The sequence below is a fragment of the Polyodon spathula genome, chromosome 4 (genome assembly GCF_017654505.1).
Source record: "Polyodon spathula isolate WHYD16114869_AA chromosome 4, ASM1765450v1, whole genome shotgun sequence".
Classification (NCBI taxonomy): Eukaryota; Metazoa; Chordata; class Actinopteri; order Acipenseriformes; family Polyodontidae; genus Polyodon; species Polyodon spathula.
This window is the reverse complement of record NC_054537.1, coordinates 59,704,176-59,730,007: the sequence shown is the minus strand read 5'-3', so window position 1 is coordinate 59,730,007 and position 25,832 is coordinate 59,704,176. Positions and strand designations below refer to the sequence as shown.

Below are 25,832 nucleotides of genomic sequence, written 5' to 3'. Positions count from 1 at the left end.
AGTATTTGATTTTTTCCAATTTCAGTAAATATTGAAGATCCCAAACCCACTGTATGTGAGAGGGGAGCAGCTTGCTTCCATTTCATGGCTAAGGTCATGGTGTCAGATCGTGACTTTGTTAAAAACATCACTGGGCACAACACAGTGACGGATTGATGGGTACTTTAAGAGTGTCTAAAAAAACAGACAACCAGAATGAAGCCAATCTGACCTTCGACAGATGTAGACCATGCACAATTTTTCACTGGATTAGCCCATGTCTGGGGCAAATTGATGAGGAGTGCATTCTATGGAAAATGGATTCTCACACTTCATCTGGAAACTCAAGGCCTCCCAGTTTTTAAATGTTGTTTAAAGATGTTCAAATGAAGCAAAGGTACCTTCAATATATAGGTCTTTGAGACAAAACTTTATTAACTTTTATTAATTCCTAGAACATACTTGTGAAGCCATTTTTAACAGTTTTATATATATATATATATATATATATATATATATATATATATATATATATATATAGCACGTGTTAGTTCTTTATCTACTACCCGTATAAATTTTCTCCATTACACAACTGGAACAATTATTTGTATGCAACACTCTACAATCACATTTGTACTTTGTTAACCCCCGAGTGAGTTAGATGTGACATGTACATTATGACTTGTTGGCACGGATGCAAACAGGCCATTCCTCTTCATGCACTGAACCCAAGCAAATAACATTACCTGGAGAAAGGTAAAGGACCAGGGCTGGTAGTTTTCCAGTTGGATTTCAACCACACTCATAGGGCTCAACTCAGCACTCCAAACTGTAGTGTGTTACTGGCAGAGCCAGCGGGCAATTATACTGTGGACTTACAGTAACTCTGAGCATAATGTTGAACACGTTTTACAGCCAAGGAGTGCTGATAAATTAGTATGGAAATGAGGCTTGCAAGGGCCCACAGATCTACGGTTATACATTTAGATGTAGTTTTTACACTGTGGCATTAGATTCACTGAGCTGTGGAATAAAGAGTGTTATTAATACTGAATCAAACAGAGCCTTAATTCTTTCAATTTCTTGGTAGTGACATAATCCTCCGGATTGAGCACTGCTCTCAGTTCCTTTTATAACTGATCCCAAATGGGGGGGGGGGGGGGGCAGGAGGCACTGCTTTTCAATAAGCTAAGCAGGGGCCTAAAGAAATTTGTTTTGCAGGGATTCATCTTAATTTCGGCAGAGCTGTTGCTGATCACTTTGATGGTAACTTCGAAGTAAAACTAATGTACTATCGCCCAATGCTGTGTACAGGGCCTAGCCAAACACTCTTAATTTCAATCTATTTTTCAACACTGGCTACGTTTACAGTCATTTCTACTATATTTCTTAAAGCTAGCCTGTTTTTAAGCTTGGAAAATAAGGTAACACTGGGTGAAGAGGAGACAATTGGTCACAAGTTTCCTTTTCCTGTGCTCACAACTATACATCTGGACATGACTTATCTTTTATCGTGATACATTAACCTATGATAGTATTTATTTCGCTAAAATTGCATTGTAATTTGTCTGAAAGCGAGACAACTTGATTCCTCAAGACCAGAGCATGTGATAAAAAGAGTCTCACAGAAATCACACTAGATGCATGTTTTCCATGCTGCCATTTTACTGAACATGACATCAGTGTGAAACAAACACTCACAGTCCTTCACAGCACAGTACACACAGTAAAGCACATGCACCAGGGCATCGGGTGATTAATGCAGGCATTAACTGGAACAGGGACATTGCAAAGGAGACTTTCACAGGAACCAAAATAAGATATAAACAGAGAAACATAGCACCTTCCTTAGTTCATACTACCTCTACGATTTCCTGTTATCTTTATGATGATAGCATGACACAGCCAGGGGGACATATCGGTGTAAAAGGCTGACACTCGGGAGCACCAGAGCCAATGAAAGTTCTGCAAAATATAGTCCTCCATTATAACAACATTGTGTATTAGCTTCTTTATAAAATGAGTGAACAAAACAGTGTTTTTAAAACTATTTTGTCTGCAAGTATACCAGATGTATTTATTGCTCACAACTGGCAGTTTGATATTGTTTTAATGGTTTTATGATGTAGTTACAAATATTCAACTGTATATATATATCAGTGGCGTAGCTAAGGTGCTCGTTTTAGGGGCCTGGTTTTAGGGTTTTGAACCCCATCACCAGCATACCACCCCTGCCAAACAAGGTCTTGCCACAACATTTCGATGGGGTTTAGGTCCGGACTTCTAAAACGCAGAATTTCTTCTTCTACCTTTCACTCGTCTGTCCAGAGAACATTGTTCCAGAAGTCTTGTGGATCATCTATGTGCTCTTTGGCAAACTTTAGATGGGCAGCAATATTCTTTTTAGAGAGCAGTGGTTTCCTCTTTGCTATCCTTCCATGAACCCCATTCTTGTTCAGTCTTTTTCTGACACTCACATTAGCCAAGGCTGGACTGGCCTGCAGATTCTTGAATGTTACTCTGGGGTTCACAAACTTTCTCGGCACTGTATATACCCAGTGGTATTCATTCCCTACCAATAATGTCATTTTGTTAAATTACAAATAATTTATGCAGTTTTTTAAACAAACTTTTTTTTTATTCAAAGCTGTAGTGGTTAAACTGAACACTTATATGAGGAGGAGGTTAAATGTCAGCAAAACCTGTAAAGAAAATGTATAAAATGAAATTTACTGGTTGCATAAATATTCAGCCCTTAAGTCGGTACTTGGTAGAAGCACCTTTTGCAACAATTACTGATATGAGTGTTTTTGGATAGGTCTCTACTAGACCTCAGTCATCAGTAGGATGATGAAATATCGGTCCATTCTTCACAGGAAAATTGCTCCAGTTCTGATAAGTTTGTTTGGGATTATTGATGGACTGCAATTTTCAAGTCTCACCATAAATTTTCAATTGGATTCAAGTCAGGACTTTGACTGGGCCACTCAAGAACATTAATTCTCTTTTTGTTCAACCACTCCAGTGTGGCTTTGGCTTTGTGCTTCAGTTCATTGTCCTGCTGAAATGTGAATTTTCTTCCTCTGGCTGACTCAAACAGGTTTTCCTCAAGGATTTGCCTGTACTTGGCACCATTCATTCTCCCCTCTATCCTGACAAGCTACACAGTCCCTGCTGAAGAGGAGCATCCCCATAACATGATCATGGCACCACTACCATGCTTGCCAGTTGGGATGGTGTTGACTGGGTGATGTGCAGCGTTGGGTTTGTGCCAGACGTAAAGCTTGGAATTTAGACCGAAAAGTTCATTTTTTGTCTCGTCTAACCACAAAACCTTTTTCCACATATCTGCAGTATCATCTATGTGCTTTTTCACAAACTCCATACATGCTTTAAGATGAGGCTTTTTGAGTAATGGCTTCTTTCTTGCCACCTTTCCATACAGTCCAGCTTTGTGTAGGGACCGGCTTATTGTTGATGTGTGAACACTGACTCATCTCAGACACAGAACTCTGCAGATCTCTCAAGGTCACTGTTGGCTTCAGAGTGACATCTCGAACCAGTTTCCCGTTTTACAGGCTGCTCAGTTTGGGAGGGCGACCTGATCTGGGTAGTGTCTGGGTGATATGATGCACCTTCCACTTCACTGTGCCTAGAGGGATAATCAGCACCTTTGCAATTTTCTTGTACCCTTCTCCTGCTATGTGCCTCTCTACCATGGGATCCCTGACTTGCTTCGAAAGCTCCTTGGTCTTCATGGTTGCTATGTGAGTTGCAGCTTGAAAGTCTTTATATACCTGAGGGAAATTATCTACAAGTTAAACCACAAGGTAGACCTTTCAAACAAATTGTTTGCACCTGAGCTGATTTAGGGCTGCAGTAGCAAAGGGGTTGAATAGTTACGCAACTGAGATTAATCTGTTTTTCTCTGTAAATCTTACTTATTTATATTCTATATGCATTTTTTAACTTTATCAATGTGGAGTAGTTTGTGTAGATTCTACATGTCTAATTTGAGTCGTGGAGTACGTTCAGGTGCCAACAAAATGTGAAAACTTTGCAGGGGGTGAATACTTCTGCAAACCACTGTGTATGTGTGTGTGTGTGTGTGTGTGCGCGCACATATATCAGTGCAGGGGCGCCGCCATGCTTGGGCCTGAAAGGCCTGGGACCACCTATTCTGCTCATGGGCCCACCCAGTTATGGAGCGATTGACAATTAAAAACATTTCATGCCAAACTGTAATCAGACTGTAATCTGCTGTCAAGGTTATGAAAAAAAGATTGGTGATTGGACAGCTGAGTTATGAGATCTTGCGTCTTCGATAGTATAGTATTGAAATTAAGTGCGTCGACAGCAAACATACAGGAACTTTTCTTTCCTTGCAAGGCATGCAAGCAATTGGCTTGCGCAGCTGCTGTTTAGTTATTTATACTGTATAAACGGGTAATTGTATGTACAAAATAATGTGATATCTTGTAACAATTGTAAGTTCCCCTGGATAAGGATGTCTGCTAAGAAATATAATACAGAACGTTTAGCCAACTTTGCAGTAAACCAGAGCTATATATGCGTCTTACTCATTAGTCCAGACAAATTTTGTAAAAAGAAAATCAGTTGACTGATGCAGCTGAGATGTATGTTATGCTCAACTCATGCCTCTATTCCTGTTTTGTTTTTGTTCCCATATAACTGACACTTTTCTAAAGCTCAAAGGGAAGTATTGACTATCATTTTTTGTCACTGTATGAGAGCTTTAAATTTAAGCTCACTTTGGGAAGTCAAATACACGTTTGAGAGCTTTTATCAGAAATTCATTTTCTTTATGTGTGGTAGTGACTTGTAGCTCGCTAACGTTAGGGAATTTGTGCTGCTATGCCTGCTGGTGGTAAATCAGATGTCCGACTGTCAAAATGGTTTGGTAGAGCGTGTGTTCTTGGAGAATATGCTGCTATTTCTCAAAGTATAGAGTGTCCTCTGTACGCATATTGGTAATTACGTCATTACGTTTATGTCATTGAGTCATAAACGGCACGCCCATGAAAATTTGGGGCCCAGCCAAGAATTAAATCCTGCAGCTGCCACTGATTCAGTGCTTGGAAATTCTGGCCTGTGATTAGTTAAAACCTCATCACAGTAGCAAAAACTATTTTTAACTATTTTATAACTATTTAACTATTTCCCTAATATCTTTACACCACCGGTTAATAGTCTCCGTCTGCCATGAGATTGGTTCACATCACTGTTAGAAAATTAATTACAAAACACACTGCAAAAGAAAAGATGCTCCAACCATCACTTTTTTTTAACTTTCTGAAATTCAATTTGATGAAAACAAAATGTGATGGGCAGGATATAAACTGGATATGCAGCAGCAAACCAGACGGAGACAGACAAAAACTTTGCTAACTACATTGCTCCCTCGCTATAAAGCTCTCGATTATAATTTGCCTTGGATATAACGCTCCTATAGCAAATCCCCCAATTCCCTATACTAGTGATTCATGCAGTATTTCTACAGTAAATACAGTACCGGTGTTGTTCAAACTGTAAACAACTTCTCAGTCTAACTTCCGTTTTCATCTCTACCTTTTGATACGGTATCTGAACTGAAGAAAAGCTGCGCTGGCACTTTATAAAACAGATTAATTAGGCTACAATACATAGTGTTGCTATGCGGTCTACTGTAAGCCATCTCCACGCAAAGCTTTTAAAAAAAAATACAAAACAAACGGTAAATGTACAGTAACCTGCAACTGATGGCTTCTTTCTTAACTCTGGAAGTCCCTGCCTCCCTGGTTCTGCTTTCTTAATATCTCTGTCACGGTACTTTGCGCTCTGTCTTGATATTGCCAACAGCTCGGTTTAAATATTGCTTCGGCTATTTTAAACAAATGGCCGGTAAGCATTGAGTTTATGAAGCTTGCTTTGTTTTGTTCAAATTCATTTAAAAGCTACAACAACATGCTGCCAATATCTGCAACCGTGCTCTCCATCATATAAACATATTTCACAAAAAACAGTAAAACACAAAGCTTTCTCAGCTGGTGTATTGAAACGTCACGGCTACACACAGCTGACTGACACACGCACACAGCCTGTCTCTCTTAAAGGGGAACGCACCAAAAGGCTGATTGCTATAACGCTTTCTTTCTGTTTCCATCGTGGAAGATGCATTTGCTGCCAATACCATGATTCTCGTAGCCTAATTTTAATATGTATTTATTTAGCGAGGCGGTGAATAGATCAGGGCAGTTATGTGACGGTTGGATAGGCGACGTTCCACTGTACTTAAAAACGGCCTTTTGTAATGTTTGTTTATCAGCAGCCCTGAGCACCCGTGATCCAAATCCAGGATACAGCGGATCCACGATGTTCATCCTGTAAAACCCTGTGAACGTATGGGGAGTCACCCATACCACTGCATTGCATATGTCTGCGACAGATGTGCCCTGAACATCGCCCAAGAAGTGGCCTGCCCCTTAATGGAATAGCCAGTTATCTTCTCCGGCGGGGGCAATTTGGAAAGTTGATACACCATCTTCACGGGTCTCCGTCAGCCACCAAGATAGGCGCTTTTTGGACAGAGCCTGCCCTTGGGACTGAGAGCCGTAGCAAACAAACAGTTGCTCCGATTGGCGCCAACTTTTTGTCCTCTCCACATAGTATGCCAGTGCCCTCACCTGGCACGGTGTGTGGAGCATCCTGTCTCTGTCAGATTAGAAAGGGGGGAGAGTGAAAGGCCTCCAACTCCACCAACTGATTGACATGAAAAATCAAAATTGTCTTTGGTAAAAACATAGGGTTGGTCCGGAGTATCACTCGTGTCACCTCCCAAAAAACAAACAAGCTTTAGCCACGGATAGGGCCTGGAACTCACTTACTCGCTTTGCGGAAGTGACAGCTACCAAAAAAAAGACAAGAATTGTAAGACAAGAATTTGAGCTCTGCGGACTGCGTGGGCTCAAAAGGCGGTTTCATCATCATTTTTCATGAGTGCATTCATCACGACATTCAACTGCCAGTGAGGAACAACATCCCTTCTCTGGGGACAAAGCCTCCTAGCCCCTTTCAGAAACTGTCCCGCCAGGAAATGTGCCCCTGGGGAGACTGAGTCAATCTTACTATGAAAAGCAGAAATAGCTGCCAGTTCTTCTACTTTTAAAGTAGAAAGGCTCTTCCCTTCATCCAACAGGTCTTGCAAGAACTGCAAGATTACCGTCATCGGACATGTCGTGGGATCTTCACCCTGCGACAGACAGCACGTCTGAAAAACGCCCCACATGTAACCATAGTGGGAACGAGTTGAGGCAGCCCTAGCATTCTGTAGGGTGTCAGTCACCCTATTAGACATCCCGAGAATGCTCAAATGCAGCCGCTCAGGGGCCAAACCCAGAGCTGCAGGCTTGATGGGTCCTGGTGCCACAGACTGCCCTGCATCTACCTGAGCAGGTCGCGGCGACTGGGCAATTCCCATGGTTGTCCGCACAGAAGCTGTATCAGCGAGGCAAACCAGGCTCTTGGGCAAGTGAGGTGCTACTAGGAGGACCATGGCCCTGTCCTGTCTGATCTTCTCTAGACACAGCGGTAGCAGTGCTAATGACGGGAACGCATACAGTGGTCATGGTGGCCACTGGTGAGCCAGTGGATCGATCCCTAGACACCCTTCATCTCTCTTTATGGAGAACCACAGGGTGCAATGAGTCAACTCCCGGGAGGCAAACAGATCAATCTCCGCTGTCCCGAACTGCTCACATGAGGCTCATTACCTCGGGATGGAGTCTCCAATCTTCACCTTCCGGAACTTGCCGCAAAAGGAGGTCCACAGTGGTGTTTACCACTCCAGGTAGATGAATCGTTCGGAGTGAGAGGAGGTGGGTGTGTGCCCACAGCAGAAGCCTAGTGACAACCCTGTTGAGGCTGGGCAACCTCGTACCACCTTGGTGGTTGATGTAAGCTGCCACTGTCATGTTGTCCATCCAGACAAGCACGTTATCTCCTCCAGAAAGAACTGAAGGGTTAGAAACACCGCTTGCAGTTCCAGAAGATTTATGTGTCGGCCCCACCAAGGAGGATGCTACACCCCTTGTGCACCCCGACCGTTCCACACTCTGTCCCAACTGTGGTTGGAGGCGTCAGTGGTGATCACTTCTCTTCTTGTGTCCCCTCCCAGGTGGGTTGGTTGTTTCCACCAAGAGAGAGTCTGGAGACAGTATCTGGACACTGTCATTAAGTGGTTGTGGTTCAGCATTGGGTGAGGGACCATCTTGCTGAACCAAACCTGTAGGGGCCTCATATGTAGAAGGCCCAGGGGAAGGGATTGAAAAGCTGCTGCCATCAAGCCCAGAAGTTTCTGGAATGTCACCACAGGTAAAGCTCTGCCCAACCGGAATAGGTCTAGACAGGCCGACATGCTTGTCACCCTGTCATCCGACAAAGATCAGCTTTCATGGACCGAGAGACAAGACTCAGACCCAAGTAGCCTGCTACTTGGGTTGGCTCCAACTGCCTTTTCACATGATTCACTTTCAGACCTAGTCTGAAGAGGTGATCGGTGGCGCGTTGCATGTGTTGTCGTGCCTGACCTGGCAACTCCACACAAATGAGCCAGTCATCCAGGTAGTTTTGAACTTTGACACCCTCGAATCTCAGAGTGGCCAGAGCAGCGTCCATGCACTTCGTATGGCGCCAGGGACAGGCCAACTGGCAGTACATGAAGCTCATAGCCTTTTCCTTGAAAGGCAAACCGAAGGTACTTCTGGTGCCCTGTTTTTATGGGAATGTGGAAGTAGGCATCCTGTAAGTCCACTGTCGTGAACCAGTCGCCTGGCCTGATGGACTCTGACAGCCATCTGTGCTCCCTAGCGTGCCCCTTACTGCTACCAGTCTCCGCAGGAGGTAGTTGCGCAGCAGTGATGGAGCGATCACTCAACTGGCGCATAAGCCTGGTCCGTAGGGATAGCTTGCTGAAAACAGCACACTGAGCAAAAGGCAAGGTCCTCCAGCGCTAGCTCTGAGTGTTCCTGGCCTAAGCAGCGCACACAACTCTCATGGCCATCAGCGGCTGGTAGCTTGGCACCACAGTCACCACAACTGTGAAACATAGTGCTTATTGCCTGTGTAATAGGCTGAGCACAAAAAAAAAAAAAGGCACATGACTTTGTATCTACAGACTAGTAAAACACTAGTCTGGGTACATAATATCTAGTACAATTGGTACCAAAAGCAAGCAAGCTTGGTATGAACACTACCGGTACCGAAAACGGCTCATTAGTACCGACCATTAGTACCGTTGGTATCGCAACGTCTACATCACCATGTCTGCACTGCAACGTCTATTTTTCTTTGTTTTTTTGTTATGTTTTGCTTTTTCAACGAGACGTCGGTACAGGACGTTAATACTCATCTAACAGCCCTGGTACCGAGGTATACCGTCGGTACCGAGAGACTAGGCACAGTTCGCGTTATGTATCGCGTCAATATAGAGTCAGTACCGAGCACCTACTCTAAGGTTGCGCCCTCTCTGGTACGGAGGTACAAAGAAGAAGACGTCAACCTTGTGCTAGGAGTCCTACAGTGCAGGTTCACAACCTGGCTGCAAGAAGTATGCCACTCTTCGCTGGGGACTCTGAAGTGAGTGTCGCATTGGCTCTGGCGTTCTATGTTATTTCCCCCTTAGAATATGAGCTAACATTCAATACGTAACTGTGGCAAGAAGTAACTAACTTCAGTCTCTAATCAGGAATAAGTAACTAGCTTCAGCCCTCGAATTGGGAATAAGTAACTAAATTCAGGCTGGTCCTTCTGTAAAGCTTGGAGCCCCAATCCAGAACTCATCTGTTAAGTGTCAGTTTTGGGTTTCAACTAAAGTTAGCTGTGATTGACTGAACATGTCGGCAGACAGCCCGAGTAAGCCCCGATTTCCTCGATGGAAGTGGGCGAGGCCACTTTGTGCTTGCACAGTTTAAATAAAATGTATTTAAATAAACTGTAGAGTAAAAGTACACAGCTCAAATAAAGATCTTGCGCACCATAGCATAAATTGAATTTCAATTTACAGGAAGCTATTTTTTTTGTACACAGTTCAAACAAAGAACTTCCACACCTAGGGTAAACTGAATTTCAATTTAAGGTATGCCGTTTTGTTGTTAATAGATGATTTTTTTTGTTAATAGATGAGTTGGCATTATATTATTTACTTTTTGTTACTTTCACCTCTAATACAATAACAGAGATCTCTACTAAGCCACCGATTCACAGAAGAGGGATGCAATTATGGGGAGTGGTATTTAGGTAGTGGTATTCAATCAGCCACACCACTGTCTGGTTAAGGGTTCCACTGGTTTGTCAAACATGTCATGGACCTCACTGAAACTGGTGCACACAAGATTGTCTGGTTTATTACTATTTCTTATATGAGTTGTAGGTCATATCTGGACGCTCAGTCTAGCGATCGGTATCACAGAGTTAATTAGAACATGCAAATTAAGCATCGACACAAGACGCCAGGCTGGTGATTGGACTCAGTACACAAAATCGGCCACTAGTGTGTTTTTTAACTAGAATAAATAATGCTCATATTTTTAAATACAAAAAAGAAAACAGCAAATTAGCAATAGAGTTTTTACACTCACCCCACCCCCCTGACAAACGCACGATATCAGTTAGAAGATCCCTTAATGAAAATAAAACTACTTGCTGCTTTTAACTAAGGACAAAATCCAGACGTATGTAGTGTCTTAAAAAAAAAAAAAACTGAGGAAGCTGTATTCAGTGTTTTTCTTACTCGTTTTTTGGGCTGATACTGTGGTATTGTTGTTCGAATTGTATTTGACTCAGTTTTACTTGGAGTCATGTTTGCAGCCATCTCATTTAATATAATTAAACAATTTGTACAGTCAATGTACTTTTCATAAATTTTTCAATCAATTGTGAGCGCAGTATGTTTATTGAAATTTCAAAATCATTACATTTATCACACCTCTTTTGTTTAATTATGAAATGTAAAAATAATGCTCTTCTTCTATTGCACTGAATATTAATGTAAATTGCGCAATTACCATGGTTCTTGCAATCTACTGTGCCATAGAAATGCGAAACTGTGAATTCATGGGTCCCTTGAGTTTCACCTAGTAAAGGCAAGGCCTGCCCCCTTGTTGTGGAGAAAAGAAACAGCCAGCACAGACAAGACTATTTTAGAAACCTTGATACTGATATTGCTAGTCCATAAAGATAGCATATCGCAATTGTGCGCATAGCAGAAAGAAACTGGAAAGACACCTCAGTGAAGTAATGCTGTCGGTGAAAACATCCAAGAAAAACAGTGTGGAGGAGGCATGAAGTCATAAAAAGGGCCATTGTTTAGCTTTGGACTGCGTGGCAGGGAAGGGCCTGTAAGTGTGGAAAGGAGGTCAACTGACAGAATTTAGAATGGGAGCTTTGACAGTACTGGCTTCCATATTACACAGTACCTGGCTGTGGTCAGTACAAGTCCCTCCCTATTACTGAAAGCATCTGTGAATTCACAAACACTAAATGCAAAGTTCAGAATAAGACCTCAACAATTAAATAAACTGACTGCATGACCAGCCCTGATTAGCCACGTTACTTGCTAAAGCAGCACTCTGCAAACTGGAAACAGCATTTTATTTGCTTTTATTTTGGCATGCCTGCACTTAAGTTAAAAAAAAAAAAAAAAAAAAAAAAAAACAGGTTCAGAAATACTCAGGCCAGGTTTAGAAATACAACACTGTGAAAGTAATGTAGCTGTGCTTCAGATGTGCTTCTTTGAGACATCATCTCTATCTAACAAACACAAGCAGTGACACATTTCTAGTGTGAGGGATCCAACAGCCAGCTAGCTAGAAGTGACAACAAAGGTGCTACAATTCCGGGCACAATTCCTGCTCTATTTTGCTTTGCATAGAGACAAATCGGACCAATCCAACTGGCAGCCTTATACATTAAAATCATCCAGCTTACTGGCTTTAATTTAGCCTGAATAACAGAGTAATCAAATCTGTTATATAAACAGAGGTTCACATTAGCATTGGCACTCTCTCCATAGTGTGTTGCATGCAGAGCTTATCATATAGGGTTATATAGTGCTGAAAGCATTTGAACCAATCATACACTATACCAGAGCAGAACAGCTGGCACCACTACTGAAAAAAACACTGCCCAGATTCACTTTAACAAAAAAAATGAGAACCGACATGAAAAAAACAAAACAAAATGGCAAACCTTAAATGATCATAGCAACCCTGCAAGACCTTAAAAATAATGCATGCTGGACCTGCATCTCAACACCAGACCAATCAAATTGGCAGTTCGACCTTTAAAGCAGTTTTGTGGCATGTGTGAAAAGATACATCACTAGTCAGTTTAGGATCTGTCACAGCACGACTGCCCAAAGCAAATGTGTCACAAACCAAAAAAAAAAGGTTTGCGTAAGTACACTACAACCCGCTATTAACGGCTACAGTATCGTACGCCATGCCCCCACCCCAGGGTGGGGGTCGTTTGGGTGGCACACCGGGGCCGGTCGTGTGGCGCCCAGGACAACATTTGGACAACCACTGGTTACAACAGCCAGCTGTTGTAGGCATGGGTTATGCAGTACATAACTTAGTGGTTTACACACAGTACAGTAGATAGTCAGATGAACCCTGGTGCTCTCATTAAATCAGCACACATTATTAAATCAACACACAGCCCTTTGATCAACGGCTGACTCCACAGCACAGGAGTTGTTTATAATAGCAAATTAAAACTTTGGTGTCCCAAAACCATGTTGCACTTAAATATATAGACAGTAGTGACTGCCTGGCTGTAGAAACACAAGCTTCGAACATCAGTAATAATTGACAAAGCTTGGTGTTTCCAATTATTGCAGTGGTACAGCTCAAACAATTCCCTAGGTTGTTATTAATATTCCCCTAACAAACGCTTTTTCGAATTTCAATTTCATTCCATTTCCCTCACTGATTAATTAAACTCCATGCAAGATTGGTTACAGGAATACACACAGACCTAAAAAGAAAAACCCCAAAAACAAAAAAATTTACCTATTATAAAGACTATTACTACTATTATTATCACTATTACTATTTGTAGTTCTGTAATTAATATGTATTTTCATCATTATTATTATCCTCACGAAAGTAGGCCTATATAATTCCAGTTTTCATTCACAAGAGCAGGTTAGTGAGTAATGTACAGTCCAATATTGCTGGCTGGAGTTGTGCAACTTGTGACTTCATACAGCTGGGATTGACACAGTATCCACTTCCACTCCAGGGGTAAGCATTCCACCCTGTTCAAGAGCCGCACAGTCCTACCTAAAGCAATACGCATTCAAATAATTCAGTTTCACCAACAGAGTGAAAAAAACAAAAACAAAGATATGCTTATTTGACTTTAATGTAATGTTCAAAGGTAATGTTATTCTCATGACTTTACATAATGGCACTGTTGAAATCTACTTAACATGTTTGTTACGTAGTTTTATGTAGCTTTCAAACAGGAGCTTGTACTGAAATGATACAGTGCTTCAAATGCTTTCTGGGTTATCTGTGTGACTTCAAACACATGCAGTTGTATACACAAAGCAGCACCTGAATCCCTTTTATCACCTCGCTTTCCTTTCAAACCAAGGGAATTCAACTGTTAGTTCTGCTTCACTGGCACTGAAGAAGCTAGCACAGAGACATGCATACTGATAAATCCTATCCTGATCACTCGTTTCATTACCAAACTCCTCAATAATGTGATCCAAGTCATTATTTTATTACTATAACATCTCAAAAAGCTCTGCAAATGCCTGTGATATTCTTTGAGCGCTGGATGCGGAAGCAGCTACTTCCTTTGTTATGTCCGTGTTATCTCTGTAGTGGATGGGGCTATGAGACACGCCCTTTTTTTCTGTTTCATTCGGCTCAGTCATTTGACCATTATAACCATTATCCTGTCCACTTGCAACATCCCTGGTGGATGTAAAAAAGACCACATTTGTTCCAAGTGGTATATCTTACTGATGTGTTTGTTACATCCACTCAGGCGTTGCTGGATACAGGTTCATTGTTACACAATTCCAGCTGTATGAGAAGACATTCTTGAGAGCGCTATCGGGGCCACAGAGTTGCTTTAAACCTGTGAGTTTTAAAGTCATCAGGACGTGATGACAGAAACACCAAAACAAGAATACAGCACAGATATTATACATTAATGATGCTGTTCTATATATCCATACAAAACTGCTCTTGATAACCTAATACATTCTTTGTTGTTTATTTAAATTTTAAAGGAACAGCTATCTAAACCCTTCACTGGGATTATCTAAATTGGTTATAACCCCAGTATTCCCCAACTTCATTCATCTTTTCTTTTTTATTACGAGACAAACAGAACAAAACCCATCCACCCCTCCTACCGAACCCACCCACCCACTCCACAGGGAACCTTTTTACAGAGTTTTGAATATCATTGCAAGGTTATATTATTATGTAAGCAAAAAGAAAAAAAAAGGACCCAAAACAAAGTAAAAGGAAAAAAGTAAACGACTACATAAATAACTGGGAAAACAGAGCATGTGCTCTATATAGAACTACAGTTTTAGTCAAAAATTTACATACTCCAATTTCTTGTAACTTTTTTTTCCACATCTACAAAAGCAAACTTGCTACAAAATATTTTTCCTTTAATTATTTGTTTTCGAAAAATTTCTAGAAATTATAAATTTCCATTGGGGTATGTAAACTTTTGACTACAACTGTATGCTAATACACCCAAATACATATATGCATATACATACATGCATACACATATACATCCACATACACCAGTCCCTTTTTTTTTTTTTTTTTTTTTTTAAAAAGCTAAATTAGTAATGTGCACATTATTCACCTGACACAGATTGTTACCTGTGCCTAAAAGTAAGCTTTCTCATTTTAACATTTTTATTTTGCTTTCAAAAGTAAATCCTGACTGTCATATATAACCTCCTATTGCTGGCAGATGTAGCAAAAGCATGCCTGTTTGTCTCACTGAGTGGTGTAGTGGCAAGCAGGTTTCATGGGGGAGTTAACCCAATACCAGCCACACAATGTATACACTTATATGTACCATGCATCAATATTACTACAGTACTACCTGCTCTCCAGATAAGGTTTTGAGTCATTGAGTAATTTACTCTTCAATTTAGACACTGGCCCATGTGCATAAAACTTACCTTCTCCTTTACCGTACCAGTAATAGTGTTTAACATGACAGTATTATCAGGTGATGAATAAACAGCATTTATCTTCAAAAAACACCACTGATCGCAATGTTAAATTAACATGCCCTTAGAGACCAATTTTCTCATTAGCATATTATTCGTCTGATTCATAAATCTCGATTGTGCCGTTAATTGACCCTTACTGGTAACACAATTAACACATGCCTCAGACCAGGCGGAGAATGAGATGCGTCTTAACGGTATAATTTCCTAGCATAACTTCTGCATTTAGAAACATTTATTTAAGCCAATAGTAATATTAAAAAGAACACCTCTATGTTTAAGTATCCAATAATTAGGTCATTTAAGTATTGTGTTATTAAATTACATATATTAAATTGCACTGTTAACTCGTCTGAGAAGGATAGGTTACTTACTGGTTGGAAAATATAAATCACGTTTGTAGCCTATATTTCGTTGCTCTAAGAAAATGGCAGGCTTCGGTGTGCTTGTGTGAACTGTACCTCAAGAAGAGGGACATATCTTGAAACAGAATCTAGAAGAGTGAGAAGACCCCACAGTTTTGTTTGCCATCTGATGTTCATCTTGGCACTTCTGGCAGTATATAATCTCCCCTTTTACAGTACCAACCGCATTAACCCGATTAGCTCTCCTGCTATATTTTTTCATCCACAGAACCTTGTAGTTCCAAACAGCTGATCTGCTTTGACAAGTATGTTTTCTTTTAATAATGAGAGTCCCTGGAGAGTGAATGTAGGTTTTCTTAACCTCTCACTCGCATCCAGCACTTTTAGTACAGGAGTACCTTGCTATACAGACACCGTTATGCCGTTCATTCTGATATATCCCCGATCATAACCAACTTAGGGGTAGATGTACTAAACTGTTGATTCCAATTAATAGGATATTACGAAACTGCAATCAGTCGTTAGCAATAACTATACTGAATCAGCCGCAACACCTGGCAATTCTAGGGAGTCAAACTTGGTCGAGCCTGTGTGCCTCATTTATCAGTGTAGCTATGGTTACTGAGCTAGGCTCACCCCTTTATACCCTCGGGACAGACAAGACTGCGTCACAGGTTTGGCTGAGCAGCTTTGTTATATCTTATTCAGGTTTCGGGTCTTTAGGAGGTAAATACCCATTCGGTAATGGTTACATTTCGTACTTGAAAGGGAACCTGAACTTACTGATCACATGTTTCTGGGATTCTATTAAGTATATTTACAATTAACCACTGAGATGTTGGGAACCAATGAAATACATGAAGCTTGATAACATGAGAACTTATGATGTACAGCAAAATTGCTGTGTGTTCTTGCGTAATTCATATTTTTTCAATGCGTAATACACCCACTACGCAGCTTATCTGAAACGTTGAGTATTACTATGTAAAGCTTAAAGGAAACTAAAGGACAAGAGGGTAAGTAATTCTTACAGGTAACAGTAAACTAACTAAATATCACTGGATGACTTATTACACCTTTAAAAGGCAACACAACACTGTGCAGGCAGCTGTGATGAGGACAGAAATCACGTAGGCAGTCTCTACTAACTCTAGTTTTTATTGATCAAGCCTGATTTTTGGCTTTTGTCTCTTATCATTCCTGCACTTACCCATTATGAGCCTCCGCTCTCTGATCACACCACAGTTCTCATTAACCTCTCTGCACCCCTGTCACAATCTTTATAGTGCAGCCCTCAAATAGCAGCAGTCTGACAAACCAGATGCTGGCCAACTAGATAAAAATCAACACAAAAAACCCCAACATAATAGCTTTTTTAGATTTACGCATTGCATCTAAGCATTTCTGGTAATTTTACTCCATTCCAATAATGAGATGGGTTTTGAAGCTATAGGTGGGCCCTCTAGGGAAAGCCAAGGTACTAGCTTACGCTAATCTCGAGGACCAACTCGGACCCTTTGCTCCTCTGACCTTGCTAAAAGTTCTTAAAAAATTACAGAAATTGTTGATTTCAATGGGAAGTGTCAACCTGGCAGCAGCGTGAAGCAAGCAATGCAAAGGAGCACACTTGGAAATGATTTTGGTATTATTATTTTTCACTTGTTTATACTGCAACTTATAATTTTACGAAATGCGTTTCTGATGATTTTTTAAACTTTACTTTCTTACAAAGGCTTTAATTCATTGCAAGGCACAATACAAATCTTGTATGAGACAAAGTTTGCTGTACTTGTTGTAAATAGATAAATAATGAGGAATTTGGTCTCCAGTGCTGCAAAAGCACCAGCAATAGTCTTTTGAAACAGATACAGAATCAAATCAAAAGCAAAGTGTTTGTGGCAATAATAGAAACAACACCCCCAGTGTCAGTATTTAGCAGTATTATAATGACTGGTAGCTATTTTCCTGAACCTAGCAGTAAAACAGCTTGTTATTGTGCTACATGGCTCCGAGCCTGGTTCCAGGAACAGCCCAGACATAATGCAGAACCTTAAAAGACGACTTTTGCACTGCAAATGAACAGACACAATGCAACACTACACCAGAGTGCCAGTGCAGACACAATGCTGACTTCACTGTGTAGCTCTTTTATTGTATTACCTATACTACGTCACTGTGGAAAAGGCACAATGATGATGAGAACGAGGATGATGAAATCCCCCACTGTTAGTGAGCAGACACACCTCAACAAGGGCCTGGAGCACAAGGGCGTTCCACGTGTTTATCAAACCAAAGCCCAGTAGAGCAGAATAAAGTGCTGGCTCTGGCTTTTGGAATAGACTCAATTATGTAAAACTGCTCAACCAGGAGAGGTGCAATGTATCATTCACACATTTTCACTGGAGACTGGAGCTCAGAGTGATTAGCTGACAATCACATACCACTTTCATGATGAGCTTATCCATCATCAGACATCCTGAAAAGCAAAAAGACTGGGCATCTGTGAGAGAAATTCATATTTGTTAAAATGACATTTATATTCTTCATCTGAGACTTGAGATGCTGCGATTCTAATTAAGCTTGTCTTTCCCCAACCTTCCTTCCCCAAAACATTATTGGTTGATCTACTTCAAAATGATCCGATATTGGTAACAGGGTCGTAACGATTTAAATTGGGGACTGGTTTAGATTACCTGCTGTGCCGATCTTTACAGTCTTGTTTAAACAAATAAAGTTGATTATTATCTTGTAATTAAGAAGGACTGTCTGGAAGACAATACCATTTGTTTTTCCTATATTAGGAAGGGCAACACCTGGCAGATGTGAGGTGCCATGACTCTTTCTCATGAAATGACTAACACTATGTTTAAACGCAGTTTGGCAAATGAGTAACAATCTAACTGATTAGATAGTCTATAACTAAATCTTGCAGGCATAAGTTTAAGAAATGTTTAAGTATGTTTTCCCAATAGAACTGAAATGTTTATTGTGTTTTAATGAAATTTAAAAGTGAAAATAATTCTTACATTATTTTAAAGTGTTTAACAGAATGAAACTGGAATTGGTATTCTTCTATGATCAATATAACTAAAGTTACATCAAAATGAAGTCTTAGTCTATAAAGATTACTGTTTTAATGAATTCTCTCCATGGAGGTGGGACACTGCTTGTGTTGATGACACATATTGCTTGTGTAAAGAAGTGTCATTCAAACTCTGTAAGCCAGGACTGATTTCGGTCAGGGATTAACTTCCTGTTTTACCAGGAAGAGATTGGATCACCAAAGTAAACTCCTCTTTTGGCGCTATATTTAAAGCAAAACAGGGATGAACTAATTCTCTTGCTTGGATCCAGACTCCTCTCACAATGAAATAGCCACAGAGCCTTTGCTTGTAATGGGGACCCATTCAAGGGGCGTACATATCTTCATCCTGAATAAGACTCCTCAACGCTACATCCTGCAACTACGGGGAATACCAAGTGCAACTTAGTTTTTCAACAACGAGCACATCTACAAAATTAAGTACCATGTTTCAAAGACTTTAAGAGTCAAGTAAAATACTATTTGTTTGGATAAGAAATGTCTACATGCAAACCAGAAGTAAAAATGTTTAATACAGCGCAAAACTCTACTAAGATTAATGACAAACGATGCTTCTCTGATGAACAGCTGAATCAAGAGAAGGCCTTAACTAAACTGATGATATTGTGTATTTGAAAACAACAACTATGCTGTCGGAACCCTTTTAGCATTGATTTTCTCTACAAGTTTGAAATAACAACTACACTATTTTCAATTACAACGTTTTGCGTTTAATGTGCTTAGTTATCAGGGATCCTAGGAATCCGTTTGCTGCGGAATAACGCAGAAAAACATGGATTTTCTATGCGATCGGAGAATTTTAATTTTTACACTTGCAAAAACCATGCAAGGCTTTTTTTGGTTGCTTGGGAGGTAAATAAATCAGTACATTTCTCATATATAGTCATCGACACAGGCAATTTTGCTTTAAATTTAGCAATCCTACTTGTTCAATAAAACTGTATCTGGTGAACGAGGCACACTGTCAGTGTCACATTCATGCCGAAACATAGCTGCAGTTTACTTCAGTATCCAGTGCGTTTTTACTACTCAACAGGCTATTTAAAGATGCCAAAAACTATAGAAATCACCCCTACATATCAGGTCAATGAGTTTGGCAATATCCATCCAGGTGATAAAGACTAACTGGAGATAAACTAATATAAATACTATTTTTATTATTGTACACAGATGTATTTGTAATATGTAAAGTAAAATGGTAGGCCTACGTTTGTTTGTTATTGATTGATAGCACTCCGATGAGTTTGTGGAACTTCGAATTTTAAAGTGTACCAATTAATGCTGTTTGCGTATCTTATGTGACGAGGAGGGCACTCAATTTTACCCTTTTATTTTTAATCGTGGAATAAAACTGATGCAAATCAATCATTCCTTTTTTTTAATCAAGTAAAACCCTTGAGAACAAATTCTCATTTGCAATAACGTCTGTTACCAGACTATGCTTTTTAGACAGTGCTATGTTTGTAGCCCAGTTGTTAGTGTTTAGCAATAGTGATGAAAACACTAAGGGTTGTGTATTGTATAGCTTTGTATTTTGCTTAAAGATCTAATAGATATTTTAAAATAATTCAAAATATATCCAAATGTAATACCCACACAAATGCCCAAAATTAGCCCAAAAAATAGGCACCAGCCCAAAGCCAATTTTTCATGCACAATACAAAAAATACAAGTCCAATTGGGCGAGAACACTGCCTGCGTGTTCATGTAACCACACTGAAGCCTGCTTGTTCATGTATGTAACCATACTGAAGCCTGTATGCTCATGCAAGTGTTTGTTTAAATGTTTTATTCCTACTTGTGTCTCTGCTTATAATTCTAATATCATGATTTCTAATATCATGATTACTTTTATATTCTTACTTTTGTTAGCCTTAATAAACTTCATTTTTATGTTCAGTTTCTTTGTGCCTTTTATGAGTACTAAAGTAAGCATTTATGACTGATTTGAGATCCTTAAACCTACGTATAGTTGAACTTGTAATGTTGGTTTATTGACTTGGTTATTTGATTGGTTAACCTCTCCTTATTCTGAATCTAGAAAGCACATTTTTATATTTTAGCCTTATATTTCTTTTCTATTTTGTTTACAGTTATTTTGATATTTGAGAAATCTAATAAATAGAATTGTAAATATAATGTTATCAGAAATATTACATTTGTTAAGGACTAAAACCATATATGTATATTTAAATATTAAAGCACATAGGGGAGGTGTCATCCTGTATATTTAGAAATGAATATTAACTAATGTTTGTATATTACCAACATAGTGGGGGTGTTGCCTAGCATACTGAAGCGTTAATGATAAACATTACATCTTCCTAAATCTCAATCTCAGTGTTAAGACAAGGCAGTGTATTTTGCTTTTAACTAAGTGGCTTCAAAGTTCTTTGTTACCTTTACTTTCAATATAATTTTTGGATTGCACAAGTTGGATTTTGGGGAAGTGGGGTGGCAAAGCCAACTGGCATATTATTGAGGAGAATTTGTGATGGAATAGTTAGGAAGCTTAAGACTAGCGCCAACCAGGGTGTGTGAAACCAGCTGACAAAGTATTCCTTTAAACAGATTAGAGAGACAAGGGGCAGAGTGGCACTGTAGTAAAAGATACTACATAAAATAATAGATTTATCCATTGCAGACAAAGCATTTTGGCAACACCTTAAATGATGCACAAAAAGGTTAATGTCATACAATTTTTTATATTTGCTTTCCAAAAGACAAACAGTATTCCAGAGACAGTAGGGGGGCGATGTGTAACTTAATCCCTATCAAGCACTCTGTCTGAAGTGCTTTTGGTTTCTTCTGAGTGTCTTCTTGGCTGTTCTAGGTAAAAGCTGAGTCTCCCGTGGTGCTCTTTAATTCAAGCTCCGCTGGTTTTGATGAGCGCTGCGTGACTGTTGCTAACACCCCCAGACTATCACCACCAAGAAACAAACCAGTGCTTATGTTCCGTTATTATAATGTTGCAATTGAGTTTGGCATTTTCAAGAACATAAGGCTAATGTTGACAGTAATATGATATTGAATGCATGTTGTTTCAGTTATACATATTGGAAAAATCAAACAGCAAACCCAGTAGTCTGCTATTTGTATTGCCTTTGTAATACACAATACGTTTTACTTTATTCACCAAAGTAACTTGAATTACTTCTGACCACTCTTTAGTCTCCAATGTGTTCTGTCCACATGCATTAAGCAGATCTGGCGTAAAGTTACGAAGTAACAGTCTTTGATTCCTTACACTAAGAAAGTGAGTGTACAGATTAAAAATATTCACACAAAATCGAAAGTTTATCAGCTCACCAAATGCCTACGAATGTATTCTAAATGCTTGGTGAAGATTGATGCAAAATTAAGACTGTTATTGTGTTCACCTGGTATTGTGTGACAGACAGACATGATCAGCATACAAGGGTCCCCATTTTTGAAGAAATAAAGCTTTACTTTAACAGATTACTCGCCTGAGAAGTTGTAAAAGATTTCCATTACATGAGAGTAGATGTTGAACTTCATGCTGATTTGAACTCGGCTCTCGCCAAGATAAGCACCAATCGAGACGTAGTTTTGCAGTAAACTAATGTGATCCATCTGCATCTCCATCCATTTGTGTTTTTTTCCATCTGTTGATGTAGATATCCTTCTGTCTGGTGTTGACTGATGAAGTGTAATGCTGGCTCCAGGGATCAGCTCATTTTGCCTCCCCAGCGCATCAGCACACACAACGGCTGCGATGCTGGCTCCGGGAATCAACCCAGTGCGGTCTCCCCAGCTCATCAGCATGACAACCGTCTGGATTAAGCTAAGTAGGGTACATCTCTGGGGTCTTCAAGTGGGCACCTTCCATCCTCTGTGTTTTGTTGACTAGCCCACGACACCTCAAGGAGGACTCAATAGTGATTCTGGGGTCCCAGCATCACCCCCCTCCATCCCCCACGCATAACAAACTGGACTCAAAAATGTTCCAAAAAATATATATTTATGATTTTGGGGGTTTTTTGCAAATCAAATCAATGTGGTTTTTATTGCATTTATTCAGTACTGTGTTTCTTTGTTTTTCACTTTTTGCTATTTCTGTATTACTGTGCTTGAAAAAATTCAAGAACTTAGTCCAGTCACAAAAATAAAGCCTAAGTGAGACCAGACAAAATATCTTTACAGAAGTAAGAGTCAGTGACATCTGATGTATAGCTGTGTATTGCCAGCAACACAACAGAGAACCTCTGGATCTTTTCTGTAGATGGCGCACACTCTTGCTTTCATATAGTCACTGACTGTTCTAGCTGTACTGTAAAAAAAGCTTTGAAAAATGAATTTGAAAGTACTCACTCCTTCGGCTGGTTTGACAGAAATGATTAACACTAGTCTTAGACTGCCTTACCTAAGGTAACATTAGGTAGTGCAAGACCAGTACTAAATCAGGGTCTAAGAAACCAGCCATTTAAGTTCACAGATGTATAGGGGCCAACTAACCTACTGGGATAAGCTGCTGCGAGTGGTTGATTAGAGCTGCTGAACATTAACTAACAGAGCAAATGAATAGAACATATGCCCTGTTCTAAAGTGTTTTTTCATGTTTAAGTAGTTCATGAGTTCAATCTGTATTTCTTGTGATGTATATTAATACATTGTGGGTAGGGTGTCTTACATTAACAGAAATCACGTTGCACAGTTGGAGCAGCACACAATGACATCTCTAAATAAGAGAGACCACGGACATGACGTGCTCATTATTATCATTACAGCACAGTGGAAAATAGGAAATAAAGTCACTCATTTTTGGCCTGTGGAGTTGTTTGGAAAGAAGGGAAGCACTCTGTCAACAGCAGAGAGCATAGTTACAAGGCAATATCCCCACAGAGAAGCATATTAAGCCAAATAATCCTTCAACTGCACCCAGTCCAGATTCCTCCTTGCAGTGACAGGCTGGACTAGAAGCTGGGAGCCAGGAGCCTGACTCAGGAGATTTACAGCACGGCACAAAAGTGGCTTCAGGTTAGACTATTTTTGTCAAACAATATTTCTTTTTCTATTTTACAGGCTATAATTAACACATGGACAAGCCCCCCTCCCTCCCTCCCTCCCCCCCCACCCCCCAGGGGGAAACCATGCTTCCTTTGTTTGAGCTGCAAGGTGACAATATCCTCACTGAGTGTGCCCGATGCTTCCCCTGCCTCTCTCTCTCTCTGACTTACCCCTCTCGCTGGCATCGTCCACCAGAACCACTTCCTCCAGCAGGTGGCGTGGTGAGCGGTTGATGACGCTCTGCACCGTGCGCAGCAGCGTGCTCCACGCCTCATTGTGAAATACGATCACCACGCTCGTGCGAGGCAGGTCGTCCTGGTACAGCTTGTTCTTACACCTGAAACCAAACAGGAAAAAGCACATTCAAAACACGTCTTTTACAACAACGCTTCAGCTATTCATCAGTGCCAGCTGTACTAAAAGTTTCTGTATAGTTTTTACCATAACATTTGATGCCTGTTTCCGCTGCGATACAGTACCTCTGTTAGGGACAGCGAGTTATCAGCTTCGATGATGTAAGATTTTTTTTAGAACCGCCTGAGCAGAAAAAAATCACCACCACTAAACCGGCTATTTTGTTTTCAATCTGGTTGCAAGATGACTATATTAAACAATAACAAGGCACACTGAGAAAACCCACAGATCAGTACAGGTAAAACCAACTGCTTATAAAACCGTTCATAAATAAAAATTCAAACAATTTATTACAGTGATGAGCACCTGAGTGGTTGTATTCATACAACTGCATACAGTAGGTTGGAATCAACTGTGAATTAACTTGAATTATTGAATTGTTAAATAGCAGAGTACTGAACTCTAATAGCTATTTCAAATGCTGGATTTACAGCTGTGAAGGAGCACTTATGTTTCTAACATTCTTCCTCTCTGAGCTACAGCTCCTCGCCTGCCAAGGACAGAATGCTGGAAGATGATTGATGATCTGGAACACCCAGCAGATCACCCTTGTGCGTCAGGATTAATGAAAATGCTCCAAAACCAGTTTCCAAGGCCTAGGCACAACCCCCTGAAGTCAGTCTGAAGAACATTCAATTTAGTGATAAATTAAGCATGACCCATAATTGATCGTCCATCTAACTAACAAAACAACTATTTCTACTGTATTAAAATAACCTAAACAATCTGGAGTGTCCTTGACGAGATATAATTATTGTTTAAGGCTAAGGCTGATTTTACATAATAACTCTTATGTTATACAGACAACAGCATCACACCTACAGCTCTGTGCAATGTGAAAGACAGCAGATGCGACCTACAGTACTTCTGCGGAAATACATAATGTACAGGAATTAAGCTGATACCCAACTGTGTATTAGTATAACATTTGATCTGAATCACATCAGGACATGATGTTTATCCAGACTGGTTCTGCTGCTAATGAAAATAATAAAAAGAGTATAAATACTTGCTCTGATCAAAAATACATCACCCATCAATACACTGATCAGTATCATGAATGCAATGCAGGGCCAACAATAAGTTCACTATCACAACACCACTTCCAGACTGACAATGAGTTTGCCATAAGCCTGTATCATCTCAGAATGTTATTGCTGCTTGCTGCAGAGAGAGCTGTCAGTGACAAGCTCAGAATATAAACCATGCCGCCTTCGTTCCTTCCTGCTCCTCATTCTTTTGTCATGCGGTTAGCTGGTTTTAAAAAAAAAGTGAGTAGCTACCGTATCTGAGGACTCTGTGCTGAAATGGAGTGTCCCCTTTCATCCAAGATCATGAAAAGTGGCGGTTTGGTTTTGTTCATTTAGCAAAACCATAAAATCAAGTATCCTAGTAAGATAGTTATAATTACATATTTAGTGTTCAATATCACATAATGGAGATTTACAAGTGTTACAGTGTTACCTCATCATATTACAGTGACTTCACAGCTATCTGCAATTATCATCAGTGTCTGCTGTACTAAAAGTTGAGTTTGTACTGTAACATCTGATGCCTGTTTCTGCTGCTAATACAGTAACTGTTAGCAATCAGAGTTAGCAGCTCTATGCTTGACAGACTAATAATGAGACACTCATTCACGCTCTGTTATCTCGGATGCAGA

General features: G+C 40.1%; 1 protein-coding gene across 4 annotated transcripts in view; it reads right to left on the bottom strand.

The window, feature by feature from the left end:
- The window catches only part of galnt1 (UDP-N-acetyl-alpha-D-galactosamine:polypeptide N-acetylgalactosaminyltransferase 1), a 235,325-nt gene that overhangs the window by 55,710 nt on the left and 153,783 nt on the right, over positions 1-25,832 (bottom strand). For all 4 annotated transcript variants that reach the window (XM_041248207.1, XM_041248209.1, XM_041248208.1 and 1 more), the window contains one exon: positions 23,926-24,092. In XM_041248207.1, the coding sequence (XP_041104141.1) occupies positions 23,926-24,092 (167 nt within the window). The remainder of the gene's footprint in view (positions 1-23,925; positions 24,093-25,832) is intronic.